Below are 20040 nucleotides of genomic sequence, written 5' to 3'. Positions count from 1 at the left end.
CATTCTGGGTATTTTTTTGCTATAAACACTTCATTCTTGGACAAATCCTCCAAATTATTCTTGTTACTCCAGGAAATGTGTAAAATCTGAGAGAAAACTTTCATTAAGACTTGAGGAAATCCTTAGAACAGCCCCCATTGGTTTACATTGGCACTTATTCTTTTAGACATTCTTTTTAACTCATGTTTATTACATCATGATCATATAACTTACTATATGCCTCTTCGCTATCCCCGTAGAGATTCACCACATTCCACTCAAACATATAAATTATTGAATTATTGAATACACATTTCATACTCCAGACATTTAGCCTTCCTCTGCAGCTTTATATTATTAATGGCAGGAGGAGGAATATTCTTAGTATCAATAACCGGCAGACTTGGGTCAAGCAGCACTCACCAGCGTGACTTGCTTATATCCTCCTTCTCCCAGAGGGGGAGCTCTGTGGAGATGCATTACGGGACCAGTTCATTGCCACCATGGACCAGTTTATAACAAATATGAATCAAACTCGTGAACTGAGTCTCGACTCTGCACTCTCTCTCAGTTTGGACGGGGCAACCAGTGTCTTCTCCTTTTGGCCAGTGGAGCACTGGGAGGCTAAATGTCTATAGGTCAGGGGCAGACAGCCGCTGGGTTTCTGAATGAGAGGGGAAGACTGTGGTGTAGCAGTGTGCATACAAAGTGAGGACATGCAAATGATACAGAGCAGTTATCAGCTAACGTTGATACTGATGCACGCTCAGTCGGCTTTTCATACAATAGGCTATAAAGGGAGACGTGAGGAATTATTTGTGCTTGTCTTCAGTGTGATGCAGGGTTTTCTTGTATGAAAAGTGTGTTTTATGTCGTATATTTGAATGAGTTATGATTAATTGAGTCTGATTTGCCTGCTTTAATCCAAACTATTATTGAACTGAGTGATGCTCCTCATGTATTTTGCTATTATCTCTGATATTTCAGGTTTCTTTGCAGCTATCCTGAACCCTGAATTAGCATTTAAATAACAAGTTGATTTTCTAAAATGATTTCTTATTAGGAAAAGTTAGAAAAAAGAAAGAATAGTACTCCTGATATTTATAACAAGAGCATATAACCTGTACGTAACAATGAATTTCATTTGAGGCCATTTCAGTTCTGTGTATAATGTCAATCTAAATCATCATACATATAGTAGAAGAATAGTAGCTCATAGAAACATCAACATATAGATTGCCCACAGCAAATAGTGGACAGCTCTTGTGTCTCTGGCTCCTGTCTCCTTCCAATTCTTCTGCACCCCTCCTCCAATCCATTTGACATCCTGAGGCCATCGGCTCCTCCAACAGGACACCACCAGGTCGTCAGACACCTTAAGTGGTTGGCATCCTGAGGCCACTTCTCAGACTTTGAACCCTGGCAGTCGGCTTTCTCTCTGTTTGCTAAAACCTGCCGTCTGTCTGTACAACCTTCGCTGAGATGTCAGCCACACTCTGCCACTCACTTTGTCAGGAGTCCTGTTTGCTCTCAACCTGTTTCGATTTAGGCTCTGGAATCTGAATCTGTAAAACCTGTGGGATACAGCAACCTGTGACCTGACAATAAACCTGCCTGTTCACATCTGAATCCTGATAAGCTTTGTTCTCCTATTTAACACTTTTTAAATCCTTTTTGTCTCTGTTTCCTGGTGTACACCCTTGTGCAGCCATTGAACATTACATGATGACAGACTGACAGATGTTTATCGGCCTGTGATTACGCCCCATCAATCTCTCAGTGTGGTTTGGAAGCAGCTATTGACCATGCTTGACCAATATTTACACTGTTAAGGCAACAAGCCTCCAGTTGTCTTTTTCTTGTTCTGTAGCTCCTGCAGACTTCCGAGGCTCAATTGAGATCTGCAGCGTTAACAAAGGTGTGTTTCGAAAGAAGTATTGGTGGCACATATGGCTGTGCTGTTGGTGTTTGTCAGGAATTATTCAAATGTATCATCACCTGACTCGGCCACTGGCCTCAGGACATGCATAAAATGCTTGATGTAAGCACGGCTGCCACATGTTCAACATCTGGGAAATGTACATTCTTTGAGTAAGTGATAAAATATAATTCAGTAAATGTTTTGGTTGCTGACTACTAGGAAAAAACCCGGTTTGCATTTTGCTCAGTAAGACTCCATCATGTAGTTTGGTGCCTCAAGCCACCGCTGTCAAATTATACGTAAATCACAAAGATTGTTTCACTGTCTGTACTGGCACATAATGATCTATCACAAGAACAGCAGTCGAGGAGGTTATGTTTTCAGCCCTGTCTGTTTGTCTGTGTTGGTTTTGTCAGCAGGATTATGCGCAAACTGCTGAATGAATTTCTACAAAACATCGGGAAAGAATGGGACATGAACCAAGAAAGAACCCATTACACTTTGTATTGGATCCAGACAAAGGGGTTGGATCCATGAATTTATTCTTATCACTTTCTTTATGAGATTGAAACATTTTATTCTGACATTTCCACTGATTTTCCCAGGGAATAATTCACTGATCTTGATGAAATTAAATCCAGACCCATTCAAGGGACTGATGATCTATTTGTGCAGCTTACATTAACATTTTAGGGGACCTTGGTGCAGGCACGTGCTCTGCTGAGTGCCATTCTAGTATTTGCATGAAAGGTGAAAGTGTGGGCTGTTGAATCATAACAGGGTGTGTTGAGATGTGTGTGTGTATGCAAACTCTGAGCGGCACAGCACAGTGACAACGTGTAACAAAACACTTTCATCAGTGTGTTGCATCCAGTCAGTTGTTTTCTTACATCGACAATCTCCCACACACCTTTCATGTCTCTTTTCACTTAAGTCAGTTTAGACAAAGCAGTTGGTGTCTGCAAATGAAATGCAAAGTGTCCTGATCATAAGCAATACAAAGCTTGTTTTGAATTCATGCATAAATATATATATATATGTTAGAATGTTAATACTTGCAAATTAGTAACTGAACAATGGCAGCAAAGTCACATGAGAAGAGCTTTTCATTATGAAATAGAAAACGTGAACCATGCACAACAATTCCGCTTTCGTTTCAATTCATTATTTTGTCCTTTCAGTTCCTACTCTATCCCCCTCATGAATGCAAATCATTTCACTTGACCTGAAATAATTTCCACAATTCCCATAACTATATTTGCTAAAGCCAAGATAATGTAATTTTTTTACATCCACCTGTTCATTAGTCCTTGATCTGCACGTCCCTGATTTGTTATTATCATAATACGCTGTGCACCGACTTAGAGCACTGAGTACAATAGAGGTCAAGCAAAGGCATTCATGCTTTATGTCATATGTGCTGATGCAAACAGGAAATACTGTTCCCAGACTCTCGTGCCACTTTATCTGATGTGCTGCAAGCCTCACAGCTAATGGTGTGAAAGATGTGTGCTGCATTTGCATACCGCTGAATGGTGACATGCTCCTATTAGACACATCTTTGTGTTTTTGTCTGTGTTGTCACATGAGAAATGAAGATGCATAATTCAAATTCCTCTTTTATCTCCCAGGTCTACGCACACGCTGCTCTTTGATGACATCTTCATATCTTTCTATGTCTAGCGATACTGTAATAGGAGAAAAATGCCACAACAAACAAGTGCAAAGCATGCTGGGAAGTTCAGTGGGGACCCCCTGGCTCAAGTGCTAAATAGGATGTGAATGGAGATTTAAAGATTAAAAGAACAGCTGCACATAAACAACCCCAGTTACACTTACTGCAAAATCTCAACAGGGTTTCTTTTGAATCCAACCATTTGTTTTTGAAAGCATATGGTTCATATTTGTCTCAGAGGAATCCAACTGGTGCAGCAGTGAAACCGCACTGATTCCAATGGAAAAAACAACATCCTTTAAAAAGACATAAATATTCAGAACTTAAGTTTTTGAAAGGGAGTTCTCTACTTTTCCAGGGCCTTGGCCAGTCATCTCAAAAACGGACAAATGACTTTTGGGAAAATGAAGTCCCACATCCAGAGCAGCTGCACATGTTTAATTATCAAGCTTCTAAGTGGATGTTGAGTCTGGTGAGTTCCTTAAAAAAGTGGAAAGAGAATCCCCAGGGTCAATATGAATGGCAATGGAAAGACCATGGTTTGGCAATTGTGTTGATCTTTTCTTCAACAAAGAATGTACAAATAATACGTAACACAAATAAAGGCTAGTGTTGTAATAAGTCTCAAATACAATTGTAAAAAATACTGTGTGTGAATATTCTGTTGGTCTATCACTGAACCCGACAGGAATCTCTTGTTGTGTCTCGTGATCTCATTCCCACATTGCAGCAGCATCTTGCCACAGATCCAGTGAGGGACAGAAGTCCAGCGTGGACAGATGGAAAGCTGAATGACCTAATTAAATGTTTGGAGCTGCTTTCCAGCGGCTGCACTCCGACATAAACTGAGGAACTGCACAGAGGGAAACTGAAATACAGAAAGTGTGATGCTTAGCATGTTTTTACTGGTGTGTTTGGCAGAATTTCGATTATTAAAGCCTGACAGAAGCCGATAACTATGGGTTTGATATTAAAACTGCAGTTTATGCGTGTATTTCTCACTCAGTCTGTGTGAACCAATGCCAATACATAACCAAATGAACTCGCACAACTGGCTGAACACGCCTAAATGTTACACCCTTTTTATCATAGTGAATTAAATCTGCCTTTGGCCAAAAACATTGTGCATTATTTAAATTAGGTTTCAGTCAAACTTTTGGGTGTAATTGTTTGAATGAATAAAAGTGTACTTTATTTTCAAAAGAATATTTATCCTCTAAATATATATACATTTTAAAATTAACTTTTAACTAACTTAACTTAATACCCCTATTGTTGCTTTCTACTGTCATTTCGCCTTTTGTGTCAAGGCAGTATCTGGGTGAGTTGTATTTGTGGGCAAAATAAGTTGTGCAAGTTACTGTTAGTTGGTTCAAAGCTGGATAGATTTCCCTTGGCATGTCTAACGTGGCACAGAATAGCTCAACAAGCCAACCGCCTGTTTACATGTGTTGTGGCAACAGTCTCCTCTTCATCATCTGCTTTTAGCCATGTTCGTAATATGGGAGCTCTATGGCAGCGGCTGATTGGACGGTTGGTGGCAATATGATACTAATCTAGTTTATTTTCTTTTAGCAACACCATGATGTTGACACTTTTGGCTTTTCGGATGTTTGGATGTTTCTTGGTAATCCGGTGAATGAAGAGACATTTATTTGAAGCTGGATATTTATCAGTATTGAACTGAACACAAAAGGAGGACGATTAATTCCCCGGTGCCTTCAGGGCAATCAGACAAATGGACACTTAATCTATAAGCAGAGAAAAATGACTGTGCCTTTGTTTTCCCAAGAAAGAAGCATGATTTTACATTTTGATTGTTTATCACCTGGTTTATCGTCTGGTGGAGACACACACTCTGTCAGTGTCTTCATTAAAGTGTCAGTGTCTTCATTAAAGCTTTTGTCCATTATGAGTCACAAAGTTAGACTTTTGTCCAGCAAGGGCTGCTACACTCCAAACATTGTCCCCAAACTTTATCAATTATTATTATAATTGGTGCCGTCTCCACGCAAAAGGTTATAAACTCCTGGATATTCAGGAGGGCTAAAATTCCTTAGATATAGAAATAAAGAAAGTTCTTTATTATTAGAGGTATAGGTTTTATTTGTCATATGCAAGTTAACACATAGGTCAACTGTAGACTGAAAGGGGTTGCTGAAGACGAATCCGGTTAGCTCAGCAGTGCAATAGTTAAATTAAAATAAAATCAAGGTAGAAAGAGCTTCCAATAAAAAAAGGCAAATACAATACCAAAGTAAAACAAAGATCCAGAGGTGCAGTGTGACTTTTGCTGCAAATGAAAAACAACTTAAAATGTTTGATACAATTGCTAGAATAATAGAAAAAATCAGACTAAGTTAATAGACCAGCTTGTGCTCCACTATTTTATATACATATAATTATATTGATAAATCACTTATTTGAGCTGTGGATTTGTCTGTATTTGTTTATTCTATGAAATGTCAGAAAACAGCGATGATCACGTTTCTTCTTTGTTGTTTTGTTCAACCAACAGTTCAAATCAAAGAAAGTTTAAATTTACCAGCTTATAAAACAGAGGAAAGCAAACATTTTTGGAGTTAGCTGGGAAGTTATATTTTCAGCCTCTGCTCCATTGTTTCATTCTCATCGTTCCATCCTGGTACCGCACTTTGTATATGTAAAGTTCCATATAGAGAATGTTTACACTCATTATTATTATTCCTATGGAGAACCATAACAATAGCATCAGCTGTTCCTACAACACACACACAGCTTTGTCTGCCGCAGCCTCACGCCCTGCCTCCTCTCATCCTTTCACAATTCACTCTCAGATCTATTCTCGAGTCTGAGTTCCATCCTCCTGCTGTGAGATCACAATGACCCCCACTACGTCAGCACACAGGCCCCGCCCCTCCAACGCCACGCCGACCTTACAGCTGACGGCTGATCTGACCAATGGCGGCCGGAGCCCCCGCTCGCTTCCTTAGTCCCGGACCAATCAGACGAGCCTGTGGGCGGATACACCGCGGGGCCTGACAGTCACGTTCGGTTGCACAGGTAAGTCCTGGATGGGGTGTTGTGAGTTTTTCTTATTATTGTTATTAATTGTTTACGCTTTAAATACCGCTGTTGTGTGGCGTGTGGTTGTGTACTCACGTGTACACAGTGCTAGCCGGGTAGCAGCACATTTAAGCTAGCAGGGCTGAGAGTGTGCAGCACAACAAAGTGAGCAGGGAGAGAACAACGGTGATTTCTCTCTCTTACACACATGTGTATTACTCCTTATTAATGATGTGATGTGTGATTAATGGCGATGTGGTCATGGCACGTCAAACTCTGTCATTCCGGGCGGACAGGAAACGCTTTGGCTCGGTTACTACTACGTTATAGCTCAGTTTAGAGTTTGCTCTTTGTACCACTTCAGCCTGTTTGCAAACACAGAGATGTCTTTGTCTATTAAATGTTAAAACAAAAAACCACCACGGGCTTCACCTCCGTTTGGATCTGACCCCAGTTACATCTGACAGGGTTTGTTTACATCTGTTTTGCCTCTTCACGATGCGTTGGGCTCGAACGTGTCCGCTCCTCTGCAGCCCCCCGACCACAGAGGGAAGTGGGGGGACACACGTGTTAAAGAGAACATCAACAATCAGACAGATGTAGAGAAAAAGAACGAGTTGTTAACGTGGTGTTTGAATGTGATTTCAGGAGAGCGGTGTGAACAGGAGAGCTGCCATCAGGACGGGACTCCTCCATATCCTACCACACCTCTGCTCCTCCTTCGAGCTGCCTCCCCCCAGCTGCTGGATCCGGAGCCGGAGCTACTCTGGACGGGATCAACGTGAATCTGTACCCTTTTCCTCTTTTTGTTTTTAAAAATCGGAATGGGTTTTGAGAAGACCTAACCTGGATGCTTTGCTGTGAACGTGCTCTTTAAAAAAAAAAAAAAGCGCCGGTGAAGTTTGCCAACTTTTGTGGAGGTCGCTTCTTGTGAAGTCAAATCCGGGAGGGGGAACTGAACCCAGAGCCGACATGGATCAAGCCAGCGGTGGAGAGGACCCGAATAAACCCTCTAAAAAGAAATCCGGCGAGGATGAGGGCAAAAACAAAAAGCTGGTAGGTGTAACGACTGTGTGTGTGTGTGTGTGTGTGTGTGGAGGGGAACTACACATCCTGTGTAGTCCCACGAGCAGGGGTTGATGTCACTCTCAACTTTGGTCAGAGTGAGAAAGTTGCACTGCTCCACACTTTCACAACTCTGCAGTTTGTGTAGTGTGTAAACTGGCCTTGTTTAGACCCATTGCGTTACTTTTCCTCTAGTTTTACTTGTGTTTATTTATTTATATTTTTGCTCTTAGCAGGGAGTCCTGGTAAAGATGGGCAGTAATGACGTAAAGGTTTCAAACACAGACACAAGCAGGGATACATTACACACACAAATGAATGAGGGCAAGCACATGTTAAAAGCAATGACATTGTCCTAGGAAAACTTATTTTTAAACACGCCAAGGCAGCTGTTTTCAGTTTATTAATCCGTATAAACCTCATGAGCAATTGAAGTGTTAACATAAACGAGAGTCCGAGTCGTGAACAGCAGGTTTTGTATTTGCTGAGCAAGACGAGGCTAAAGATGTGTTGTTATTACTTTTTAATGCAGCCAGATACAGGGCAGCTAATAGCCGTTAAGAGTTGAGAAAAACAGATAGTGTTTCACTGAGTGCCTCACTTTTCAAAGCACTCAGTGCATCATGTGATTATCCCCGTCAATGCATTTCCCTAAAAGTTCTGCGAAGAGTGTTCTTGTTGTGACAGTTGTGCTTCGATATCTATTGTGACTACGTACACAAACACAAAGTCAAGTTACCGGGTGACTCACTCGCAGCCACTCGTGTGCCGTCAGTGGGGGTTTGTGTGCGGTTTAATAAAACGGTGTTTGTGTGTGTGTGTGTGATTGATAAAACTTTTCCCTCAGTCAGCCTGAACATTTTTATCAGCACAAGAAATGAACTTCTCAGGAGGACAGCGTCTCTTAGATAACAACTCCAAACCACTTAAACAATCCTATAAGTTGCAGCAGCTCGATTGGCTTGGTCTAGTTGAATAATACATGTAGAGTGAAGAGTGTGCTGGAGTCTGAGTCTGCATCATTCCTGCTCTGGTGTCATTAAGCCATTCATTCACTGCATTCTTTGCCTTGGGAATGAGATCATAAGTTTTGGGAGGTGTGGTGCTGTGTAACATTTTTCATGATGTGTTTGACAGCTAATCATGTAGCGTGACTGATTTCCTTAATTACCGCTTTGTAAACAGTGTGTCAAGGGAATCCAAAACTATAGTTTTTATAGGATCCTTCTGGCTTTCACTGTCCTGTACATAAAACTTTAAACAAACCTAAACTCTATCACTGAATGTGTTGAGTGCATGTAAGTGTCTGAATCTGTAGAAACCGGTGGTTGAAAGTTTTTTTTTCCTTGGTGAAAAACTGAAAAAGAAAATTGTTCAGTGTTGATTGTGCTTTTTGTTTTTCCACGTTCATGAAAACCTTGGCTGCGTTTTAACTTTCTGGATGATGTCGCCTCTCACCAGCCAATAATTGAGTGCTAGTAGTGTGGCTTTTTATTGTGCCTTTCACTTGCTTGTGATTGTTTACTTATTGTAGTGTTTGGCCAGAAGTGTAATCAGAGTCACTGCTATCAAACAAGAAAACATGTGTGTGTGTAGGTGGGCTAGTGTTTCTAACGTCTGACTGAATGATTGCATAGAATTTGACTGACCATTAATAACTTTATTTACACCTAGGTAGTTTTCTTACAGCAGGTGGTGGTTCTTGTGGCTCTATTAGACTTGAGGAAAGTCTTAAACCTGTAACTTGTAATGGTTGTTTGCAGCAACTTTAAGGTGAGGGACATTGCTACCATAACAGCTGCTGGACAGGAAATGACATGCACTCCCTAAAGGGTGTTGTCTTGAGAAATCCCAATGACAGCCTGAGACTCTTGATCAGCCTGCTTCCCAAGTTTAGAACTGCTTGCAAGGGTGGCCGGAGAACGCCAGCATTCACTCTCGGATCACTTCTTTTTGTCCAGTAAAGTGGACTCAGGGCTGGGCACGTCCCCTGCTTCTCATACCTCGCAACAAAGCAGTCAGAAGCAAAGGAAGCCTGGACTCTGGCTGTTGCAGAGATCTCAACAAGACTCTTGAGTGTGAGGGAGGAAACCATTATTCATTCCTGGGTGGAGCCAGGATCTGTCCTCTCTTGTTTATCCCCACTTTTTCGCTGCCCTAATACATAGTGTAGCTCCATGTTTGTTTGCAGACATTTCAATAAGCTGACACACACTCACATGAAGGTATTTGCCAGGCTCCTTCGGATGATTACATCATAACATACTTGCAAAAATGTTCTCACTGATGGTTGGACTTTGGAAGATTTGCTTATAATTAACTATAAACAGTTTACCCTCTATGCAGGGCTATGGGCTACATTCCTGACATGCAATGTAGATTGTGTAAATGTTGTCAAGGGAAAAGGTTGGGGGTAATGTCTATTACAGGCGGAATAGAACCACATGTAGTCTCTGCTTTTTCACACTCAGAGTGGCTAATAACAACACAGTGCCATTTGCTCGGCTCCCAAGCAAAGTGGCAGTCACTGGTACAGTTTGGTCTCAGCTAAAGCAAACCAGTCTTTAGAGGAGAAACACTGAAAGCTGTGTGTTTGTTTAACAAGTCAATGGGCATGATTACATCACAGCAGCACCATTTGGGCTTCGGGCCCAGGATGTAGATACTCAACGCAGCCAAGGACATAAGAATAACCCCACAGTGTTCCGTGAGAGAGCTTATGTAAAACTTCTCGGTTGTTTTGTGCTCGGTACTCTGTGATAATGTTCTTTACTGGAACATCATGACATGCAATAAAACAGGCTGATGAAGTCCTTTTAAAGGAATTCTGTGGAGCTGGTTTGGCAGAAAGGGAGAAATATTACTCCTCTGCATACCAGAGTAAAAGATGACATCATATAGAGCAGCAAGCGGGTAAAGTCATCCCAGTGTATCCTTAAAATAACCATATGACTTCTCAACACAGACTGTAGTTTCTTTGTTATGATTTTGGCCTATATATATATATATAAATTTACAGAGGACTCCGAACAAGTCTTCAACCGACAATCCGAAGTTTTAAAACACTAATTTATTGTGTACCTATTTATTAGAGCATTTGTTGATTGCATTAGTGTTGTGGACTTTTATTTTGAGGTTTGTGATTTCACAATAATAATTACAGTGATTTCATCATCTGCAGAAACCTCGTCTCAAGCCAAACAGCCATTATGTTTGGCTGATTTATTATCAAATGTGAATACATTTTCCAATGCAACACTCTTTGAATTTACCATCTCATAAGTATGTATCCGCTAATAAGATTTAGTTTATTAACACACACAGTCTTGGGACATGCTCGATTATTTGCTGATCCCAGACCTTATCCACGGATCTGTATCATGTGAGGAGGAATGTTATTGTTAAACAGCTTTGCTTTGTTTTTAGAGTTGTGTTATAGTTTAGTGTCAGTGATGAATGAGTGAATCACAGAGCACAAATTTGTCAGTTAGTTTTAAGTGAATGTTCTTGAAAGAGCTGAAGCACACAATCTATTCATTAAATGCTTTAGTTACATACATTTTTATTTAATTATTTCATAATTAATGAAGTTTAAACGTGCAATTTTCAGCTACAAAACAAAGGTACCATTCCTCCCAGAGTGTTTGGTGGGTCACTTCATTGTGTAATGTGACCAGTCCGTCAAGTGACTGATCCGTGATGTTTACTTACGACAGGCAGTGGCCGTCTGCTCTGCTCTATTATGTTTAACAAAAGGACTAAAGGAGATCCATGTCTCAAAGGTCATTTGTTCAAGTGAGAAGGAGACAGAGAGCTGGTGGCTAATTTACAACTGAGATCAGTGTCCTCTCTTCAACCCAGCACCTTTTCACTCTAATTGTACATATACACTGCAGATAGGTGGGAGGGGGTGGTTGGTTTTAAAACACATTCTTCTGCTTGTCAAAAGATAACACTACTGTTTAAGAAACAAGTTGTGGAGGAAGTTGGAAGTGATTTTCAGGATACACATTAGCTTTGAGTTGAAAACTATTCTCACTTCTTTCTTTCTGTTTTGACTATTAGCTACAGAACCTTTGAGCCTGGCACTTCAGAAGTGTTTCTTTATTGTTTGTTAACCTATGAAAAATGAGGATCAGAGAGATGCATTATGGCTTTTGAAGATGATTATTGGTGTCCCTATTACCTCTTGTTATGATGAATGTTTCATACATATGATATTGATATGGAAGAGAAATATTTTCATAATGAATTAAAATGGATAAGTGACTAAATGGCCCGTATATAAACTAAGTTTAAAAGTATAAAGGTGATCATTTATGATTATTATCATTAAGATTATTTTAATATTTTAAAGTTAATCTTACATATATGTAATACATATAGCTATGCATATATAATCCTTCTATCATTTAAAATATACAGTTATAGTGAGAAAATGTTAAATGGTCTGTATTTATAAAGTGCTTTTCTAGTCCTTCTGGCCACTCAACAGGCCACTTGACAGCCCAGTTTTTCATTCACCCTTTGATACACACACTCATACAGTGCATCAAATGAATAAGGTACTATAAGATAAGGTAAGATAAGATAACTTTATTCCCCAGGATAAATAAATCAGTTGAAAGCCATTGTGTAGATGCCCATTAGAATGGAATAAGGGAATACAACCTACAATACAAACTATAGATACGATGAAGATATGAATAAATGGAGTAAGATAAAATACTATATACACAGTACATAGCACAATGGCCACACACTGTGAGGTGTGGTGTATACAGGAAGACATGGTGACAGTAGTGCATCACATGCTGTGGTGTTAGCCGCTCAGTGATGTCAGAGCAGTGGGCAGTCTGACCCGGAAACAGAAGAGATGGTTCAGAGCTTTATCACTGGGAGAAAGTACCACACTCCTCAGGCCTTTCTCCTGAAGAGTCCCACAGAGAGGTTGGTGGCTGCTCACATTCACAAGAACTGAAAACCCTTGAGCTGTCGGCTGTGAAGAACCGTTGCTAAACCAAAAGCCGCCATTTTTTTTATGTTAAAATCAAAGCTAGCTGAGGTTAACGTTGTCATCTTGTCTCTAGCTTGGGAAAAACTGAGCAGCTCCCCCCAGTATGATTTTGAGTATTTATAGCATTGATATGTCAGTGAAGTAGCTTACTGTTTTCATTAACTAATTCATTCTTTAAACGAAATATAATTTTGAACATGTACATCAGTATATCTAATCAAATACAGGCGATTATCCACCAGTACAGAGTATAAATAAGTGAAGGAATCAGATGAGAGTAACTTCTGGCAACCTTTAAGATTTGTAGACATGCAGTTATTTTACTTTGTCAGTTTAATCTGTTTAAAATCGTGGATTTTTAAAGAATATTTCAAGGCCCCTTTATAAATCTTTAACGCAAACAGTGTCACTACAGATCAGACCTGAGATTCTTGAGTGACATAAACCAGACAAGTCATTAAGTACTTCACCAGAGCTAAAGACTGAGATCCTGATTCATTGTATATTTATAAGGAACAAGCCATTTTTATTTTTTCATTTTTTATTTTTTCATTTTTTATGAGACTAAATCCACATCACACACAGCGACAGTGCGTCTCAGGCGAGAGCCCAGATGTTAAAACAGGAAACATTTGTGTCTGATTTAAGGCAACGACATAGTTAACCTTCATGCGCTTGCCAGTTTGAACTGTGTCACGTTGGGGATCATATTGAATGGTTTGCTTTTCAGCTGCTGGTGTTGAAAGCTTTGGCATTTGAGGCGCTTGACACTTTGATACACAAGCTTTAGGGAAGCCTCCAGGATCATTTGAGGTTAGTAGTAGTAGTTAATACAAGTTGTCATCTTGTCACACACTTGAGGCTCTCCTGTAGTTCCTGTTGCCTGTTGGGTCGATCTATACAGGATTGGTGTCGCGTGGCTCGGCCATTACTTTTCGTGCTATTTTGATTATCTTTTATTTTCCCCGCCTTTACATTGTGAGGGAATGTTACCGCGTCGGGGAGATGTGTGAGGAACTGCAGGAAGCAGACCACATGTGAGCGTTTTTAATGATGGCATTCAGGAAGTAGGAGCGAGAGGAAGTGGTGAAGAATGCTTTAGTCACACAGTGGAAGAAACCAACAGACTCACCACTCAGTTTCCCTCTCAGAGCCTCTCTGTACATTAGCTATATAGAATGGAACATGGCCTCAGTTGCATATTCAAAAGCCTCCTTGAGAGATAACACAAGATGAATCGGTGCAGTTGAGTCTCGTTCTTAGTTTAGGTGGATGCCTGGTCGTCTGTGTTTCTGTTTTGACTGAGCTACTGAGTCACATGTAGGTCAGGCTGAAGGGGGTGTCCTGCTCTTTCACTCGTATGACATTAAATGATTGTGATGGCGGATTTGTCTTTCTTGCTAAATTTGCTGAGAGATGTCTCTCATTGCCCCCGTTGTACACTTATCTAAATTTACATTTGTCAGTGTAAGCAAGTGAGAAATCATATTTCTACTGAGTTGTGAGTTAGCTGTCTGACTCTTCACATTTTCTTTTATGGGTGTGTCAGTAGTGAAGTAGTGTGTTATTCTACATGTGTTTTGATCTTAGTTGTAGAGAAATTCAATTTAGCTATTTAAATTTGAGAGATGAACAATTAAATCAAATGATTTGTTGAATAAATCTCTTTGAGTGATACGTGTCAGACTGAAAGAGTTTAATTCAGAATGAAACTCACTGGCTGATGCACTTGATGCACTGCCTGATGCATGTCAGTGAAAAAGGCAGGCATAATCACTACTGGAGCAGAAACAAGGGCATTGTGATTGGATGATTTTAGAACGTTCTAGCTGTACACAGTATCATGAGCCAGCACCAAGCAAACAGCCGACAGATAACATAACAAGGTCACAAGGTCATATCATTCTGCACATGGTGGCAATTAAGGACAACATTGGTTAAGCAGATGTAATGACTTTAGGTCATTCTCTGCTCATAAAGAAGATTTTATAACTAGATCCACAACACGGGAGCAAAAAGGCTAAATAATTCATCCCGATAATTATTATTATCGACTGAAATCAACATTTTTATCTTGATATAATTTTTAGCCACATCACCCGCCTCTAAATTGTATTACAAAGTTCCTGTTGATCTCTGCTAGAACACATTTATTTCAGTATGTTCGTCTGTAAAATGCATTTTCATGAACATTTTGAGAAACGCACTGACATTGCTGCCCTTTCCTGCAAACTTCAACACTTGTCTTATCTTCATATCATGCCAACCCTCAAGAGGACAGTACTAGAACCGAGAGCGAGATAACCTGAGGGCAGTGCTGTGTCACGTTGTCAGGCCGTCCAGCGTGGAGCCATTCAGATCTTAGCTGTGCTGGCTGTTGTTAGCTTTCCCCTTTCAATAGAAGCTGTTTTAGGAAAGAGTAAACTGTACCAGCACTTTCCTGAAATAATAAGGCCAACACAGCACTCATGCCCTTTAAAGGCACTTCAGCTCTCACAGAAATCGAGTGCATTCTTTATTTGTTTTTCTCCTTTGTTTTAATTGTTGGCTCTGTTTTTGAAACTTTTTGAGGGGAATTAAACAACTGAAAATATCACAAAGATTATGTGTAAGAAGTGAGTCGTTACTGCATCTGTTAAGACTTTATTTATTTTTGTAGAATAACAACCAAAAGTCTGTGTTTGGGTAAATTATTCCCAATCGAGTTTGCAAGTTAATTTGAGATTTTCGTGCATCTGGAGAAGAACCTGTGTCTTCTGGTGTTTCCTCGTGCGTGTGCTTGTTATATATGCAATACCTCCTCTCACCTTTACTCCCTTTGTTGAAAGTTACTCACACACAGGTATGTTATGATATGGATATGTTTATTCTCACCTAAAAAAGTGCCCCAGGAGAGAATACAGATGAGACTCAAACGTGACTCTGTTTTTCCAGTGAGAGAAATTAACATTGACATTGTCAATTGTGATTTGGACCACTTCACTTTACCCTCGTAAAGTGTTCAGTTTATGAATCGGGAAAGCTTTAGACCCCATAACTGTGCCACTTAATGTTGATCAATCTGATTTTTAATTAATCCGTTACTCATTATGTGATGGTCCAGTACACACCATCGTTACACACCAGCTCATATTGGACAGATGAATTGTGTCACTACCATGCAAATACAATTAAATCTTCTTACATAAATTTACATGAGGAATGAATTGGCTTTGTAACTTAGTCAAACTCATGACAAATCTGGAAGAAATGACTGACAGTAAAAGATCTGTTGTGGTATTTACTCTGCAAAGTTGTTCAGAAAACTTAGTGAAGCTGTTTGGTGCAGGCCACAGGGCTGGAGAGACGGAAAGATCTATAGATACCAGCGTTTGAATAAAGATGAGTCAGGGCTGGAGCACAAAGGAAACCAGATGTTTGCTGTCATTTAAATGTTCAGAAAGAATTGTTTGCATATTGTAGAGGAAAACACCAGGAGAGGGCAATTTCACTTCTACGTGCTTACTGAAGTAAGTTTGTTAGCTATATATATTAAATAAATAATTGCTCCCCAGATATAGTTTGGAAAGTTGCATGAAATGTGAGGTGGAAATGGCTCTTAGCTCGTCTTCTGGCCTCTGCTTGAAAAGGGAGTCCTCACAGTGCAAACACAAAGATTAATTGGATAGATTTTATCAAGAAAGATAAATGTTACTTTCATGTTTTCATAAATCTTTTGCAATAGTGAGAGCTGTGTTGTGGGCTTACCGCTCTGACTTTAGACAAGCCATTGAGGAGACTCTCTAACAAGACTAATTTAGAAAAATTGATTTGTTTGGACTATGTCTAATTCAGTTACTCAGATGGTATTTGTTGCTGCCTGATTCCATTCCCCCACAACTGAGCATGATATTGGCAATGCTGAATCTGATTTGATTACACTTAGACAAATTATCTAATTTTGAAGTTTATGGCTATGACTGGCAAACATGGGTCTCTAATGTAACCAGAGGAAAGTAGTGCTGCGGCCTCAGGGCCTGTCAATTACAGGTTTGTTTTGCACAGTAGAATCTTGGTGGTGCTCGGTTCAGTTTATTGATTTCCTTATTTAAATAGTGCGTATAGTATTTTTGGATAAAGGTTTAATAATTAAAGCCTTTGTTTTTAAATCTGTTTATCTGGCCCTTTTCTTAATAGGAGCTCTGGTGCACCCTATTGGCAACAACCCAAATGTAGACGCCCTTTATACTGACATTCAGAACAGGACAAAATTAAATTTTTCCCCATCTTAAATATGTTTGTGGTCTGTGATTTGATAACAGGCACAGACAGATCAGCAGTCACTCTTACAGACGGTGCACATTCACTATTGTTGCTGTGTGTGAGATTAATTTGTTGTCATTTGTGTCCTTTGAGTTTTTTTAAGCCATGCTCTGAGTTTTGTGACAGTTATTCCTTTGCATTGTGATTTATCCTCGCTGCTGTCTGTTCTGCTGACAGATAAATATCTAGCCCGATTAAAACATGTTTCTGACAGTTTAAGCTGCATTGTGATTAGTGCATGTGTCACTGCATCTTTTATATTTTTCTATAGTTACTGGTGCTAAAGGGGGTATTCATGTAATTTAAAAGCACATTTTATTTTACTGCACAAATATACAATGAGCTGTGCTCTCATGATTCATATGTACAGCACATGTATTTGTCTGTACTGGTTAATTTGATTACAGAACTATTTTACTTTAACTTACTTTACTCGCTCATAATTGTATAAGCAACTTTGTGAGAATACAGATTTCCCACTTTGAAAACCCAGCTCGAGTGTAGTAACTAGCGAATATGGTGTAATATGAAATTCTTCCCAAATTTCAGAATGCTTTTATCTCAGTATTTGGAATTTGTTTGTCCTTCACGAAAGTATTTCTAACTCTCACTTGCCTGTAGCTGAACTGAGCAGCGGATTTAACTGGAGGGACAAGGTAGTTTGATGAAGTTGCCAAGTACAATCAGCGGTACATTGCATTTCAGTCTTCACTGCCAACAACGGCAGGCTCCCAGTAATCCTTTGTTATTATTAGAACTAATTAAAGTAAAACCTAATTTTGTTTAACTCGTTTTACAGAGGCATGTTGACTACTGATTTTATAGCGATGGTTTCAGTGAGTGGGTTAAAATGACATCATACAGATGGTCTAGTTAAATTAGTTGTGTATGAAAGGCATCTCTATTTAAAAACATGTGCGATGGTACCCAGTGTGATACCAAGTTGGTCTGTTGTCCATCTTCAGTGAGAATTTATTTCATATGCCACCTGGTGGCTTTCTGTAATAAAACACAGCGGTGGAAGGATACGTCTCCACACGAGTTAAAGTAGTTGTACTGTGTGATATTAATTTTAAGTTATTGTGTAAAATATGCATACTGGTATGGTTTTGTGTCCCCAAACTGACTCTCAAGTTTTGAAATATTGCTTTGTGTTTTCATTTTTAAAGATCTGCATGGAGTCATAATCATATTTGATTAAGGAGGGACCCAGAGCTAATTTGATTATTTAGAGGAATATGTGGCTGGTAATAAACATTTATTATGATGAAAAAGTTTACTTTAATAAGCGGGAGAAGCCCAGAGGACATGCAAGCTTAATTGTTAGATGTTAAATTGCATTGTTGCGATGTTGCCAAGATAATGGGCAAGGAAAGGCCCTCAAGTCAAGGCAATTAACCAAACAGTGGTTTGATTGTTGTTAAATTGATTAGAAAATGTTTAAGCACTCCATTTGAAAATTAGCTATTATTTCACGCAGTTTTAGACTGCTAGAGAATGCTGGGCTTAATGACACTTACGATCGGAGATAAAAATGGGAAAAAAGTTGTTGCTCGGGTCAAATTCTCAGCTTTGGAGATGTTGGAAGACAAGATGCAGCCGTGTTGAAGGGATGAAGTGATGATGACATGAATGCGTGGTCATCCCAGACAGACGTCTAATGAAAAGGACCTCTCAGTTACAGCCGGTCAGCACATAAAACCTGCTCATAGCGACCGGACCTCTATTCTCCGTGGTTCGCAGCTTGCAGCTGTTGATCGGTTGTTGCCGACAAAACTAGTGATAGATTTGGCAGTTTGAGTGTCTGCTCGGTGTTGCCCAGAGCGACGGCTGATAAAGACGCACAGAGGGAGGCACAGGTTAGAGTCAGTCTGTTTGCTCGCCCCGGCATCAGTAGTTTCCTGATTAGAATAGAGGAGAAATCCGCGGCTGGAGGCAGACTTTATGGCCGTCCCCACCCCACATCGCCCTACTCATTAGTACTTCATCGCCTAGCGCCACGGCATATGGCAGCGCCGCTACTGCTTCCCATTTGAGGTGTGCATCAAATGGCTGTCCCTCGCCGAGCCACAAGCGGCTGGCGGTGGCCCCGTCTTTATTTTGTCTGAGATAAAGAAGAGTATCTGCAGTGGAGAGAAGTTTCTGGATTTCATTTTTCTTAATTTGAGCTCTTTGGAACACAGATATTTGAAACGTTTTGGAATGTCTTTGAATGGATGATATCATAAAATTTAACATCGAGGATCGGGCCACTGTCACTTCAAGAGATGCTCTTTAAAACACCTTCCAGAGATAAAACAGTTTTTTTAATATACACAAAACTTTGGAAGATTTTTTTGAAGTGGGTCTTTTAAACAGGCGTGTGCATTACAAGTTTTATAGTGCATCTCATTTCATGTGATATATTTTGTATTTGTATTAAAGTGTGTTTCACTCTTGAACTCACACTTAAAGCTTACACACAATAAAACACTCTTTATGGGAGCATTACTTATTGTCACGTCCTTCACATGTACAGTGTCTAGAATATCCACATACTATTATTATTATTATCTACAAAAACAGCAGATAATGAAAACTGGCTAATGCCATTTGTGGTTCTTAGACATTAATCACACATATCCATTATAAACTACTTATTATACAAATATATTTGTCATTTGAAAGCAGATTTGTCTTCTGCCAGATTAATGAGACACAGAAACCAGAGGACACTGCACATGTGAGTGCATTGTGATGGGCTACATGCTGTGCTCTTTGTGGGTGTTTGTCATTTTCTGTTGGATCTTGTTTTTCACACTCTTCCCTCCCCTCCAACAGAACATACACATAAAAACATTGGCTGATGATATGGTAAGGTGCTTGGTTTCATTTTGGTGTGCCTAGTTTTGTTTTACATCATCTCACTCTTTCCTTATGGCTGCATGAGACTTTAGACTGAAATATGTGGATGGGTCCGATGTGCAAAAAGCAAAACAATTAATTAATATTTAACTGAAGCGTGAAAAATTCAGGACAGCTTATATATACAATGTG

General features: G+C 39.7%; 1 protein-coding gene across 6 annotated transcripts in view; it reads left to right on the top strand.

The window, feature by feature from the left end:
• Positions 1-6541: 6541 nt before the first annotated feature.
• The window catches only part of diaph2 (diaphanous-related formin 2), a 341319-nt gene continuing 327820 nt past the window's right edge, over positions 6542-20040 (top strand). For 3 of the 6 annotated variants that reach the window (XM_053428115.1, XM_053428117.1, XM_053428111.1), the window contains exons 1-3: positions 6542-6617; positions 7269-7676; positions 19825-19857. In XM_053428115.1, the coding sequence (XP_053284090.1) occupies positions 7593-7676; positions 19825-19857 (117 nt within the window). In that variant the 5' untranslated portion in view covers positions 6542-6617; positions 7269-7592. The other 3 variants (XM_053428113.1, XM_053428112.1, XM_053428116.1) reach the window with 3 other exon arrangements.

Source organism: Pleuronectes platessa, chromosome 8, assembly GCF_947347685.1.
Source record: "Pleuronectes platessa chromosome 8, fPlePla1.1, whole genome shotgun sequence".
NCBI classification, from domain to species: Eukaryota; Metazoa; Chordata; class Actinopteri; order Pleuronectiformes; family Pleuronectidae; genus Pleuronectes; species Pleuronectes platessa.
The sequence above is the reverse complement of the archived record's forward strand: the minus strand, read 5'-3'. Positions and strand labels throughout refer to the sequence as shown.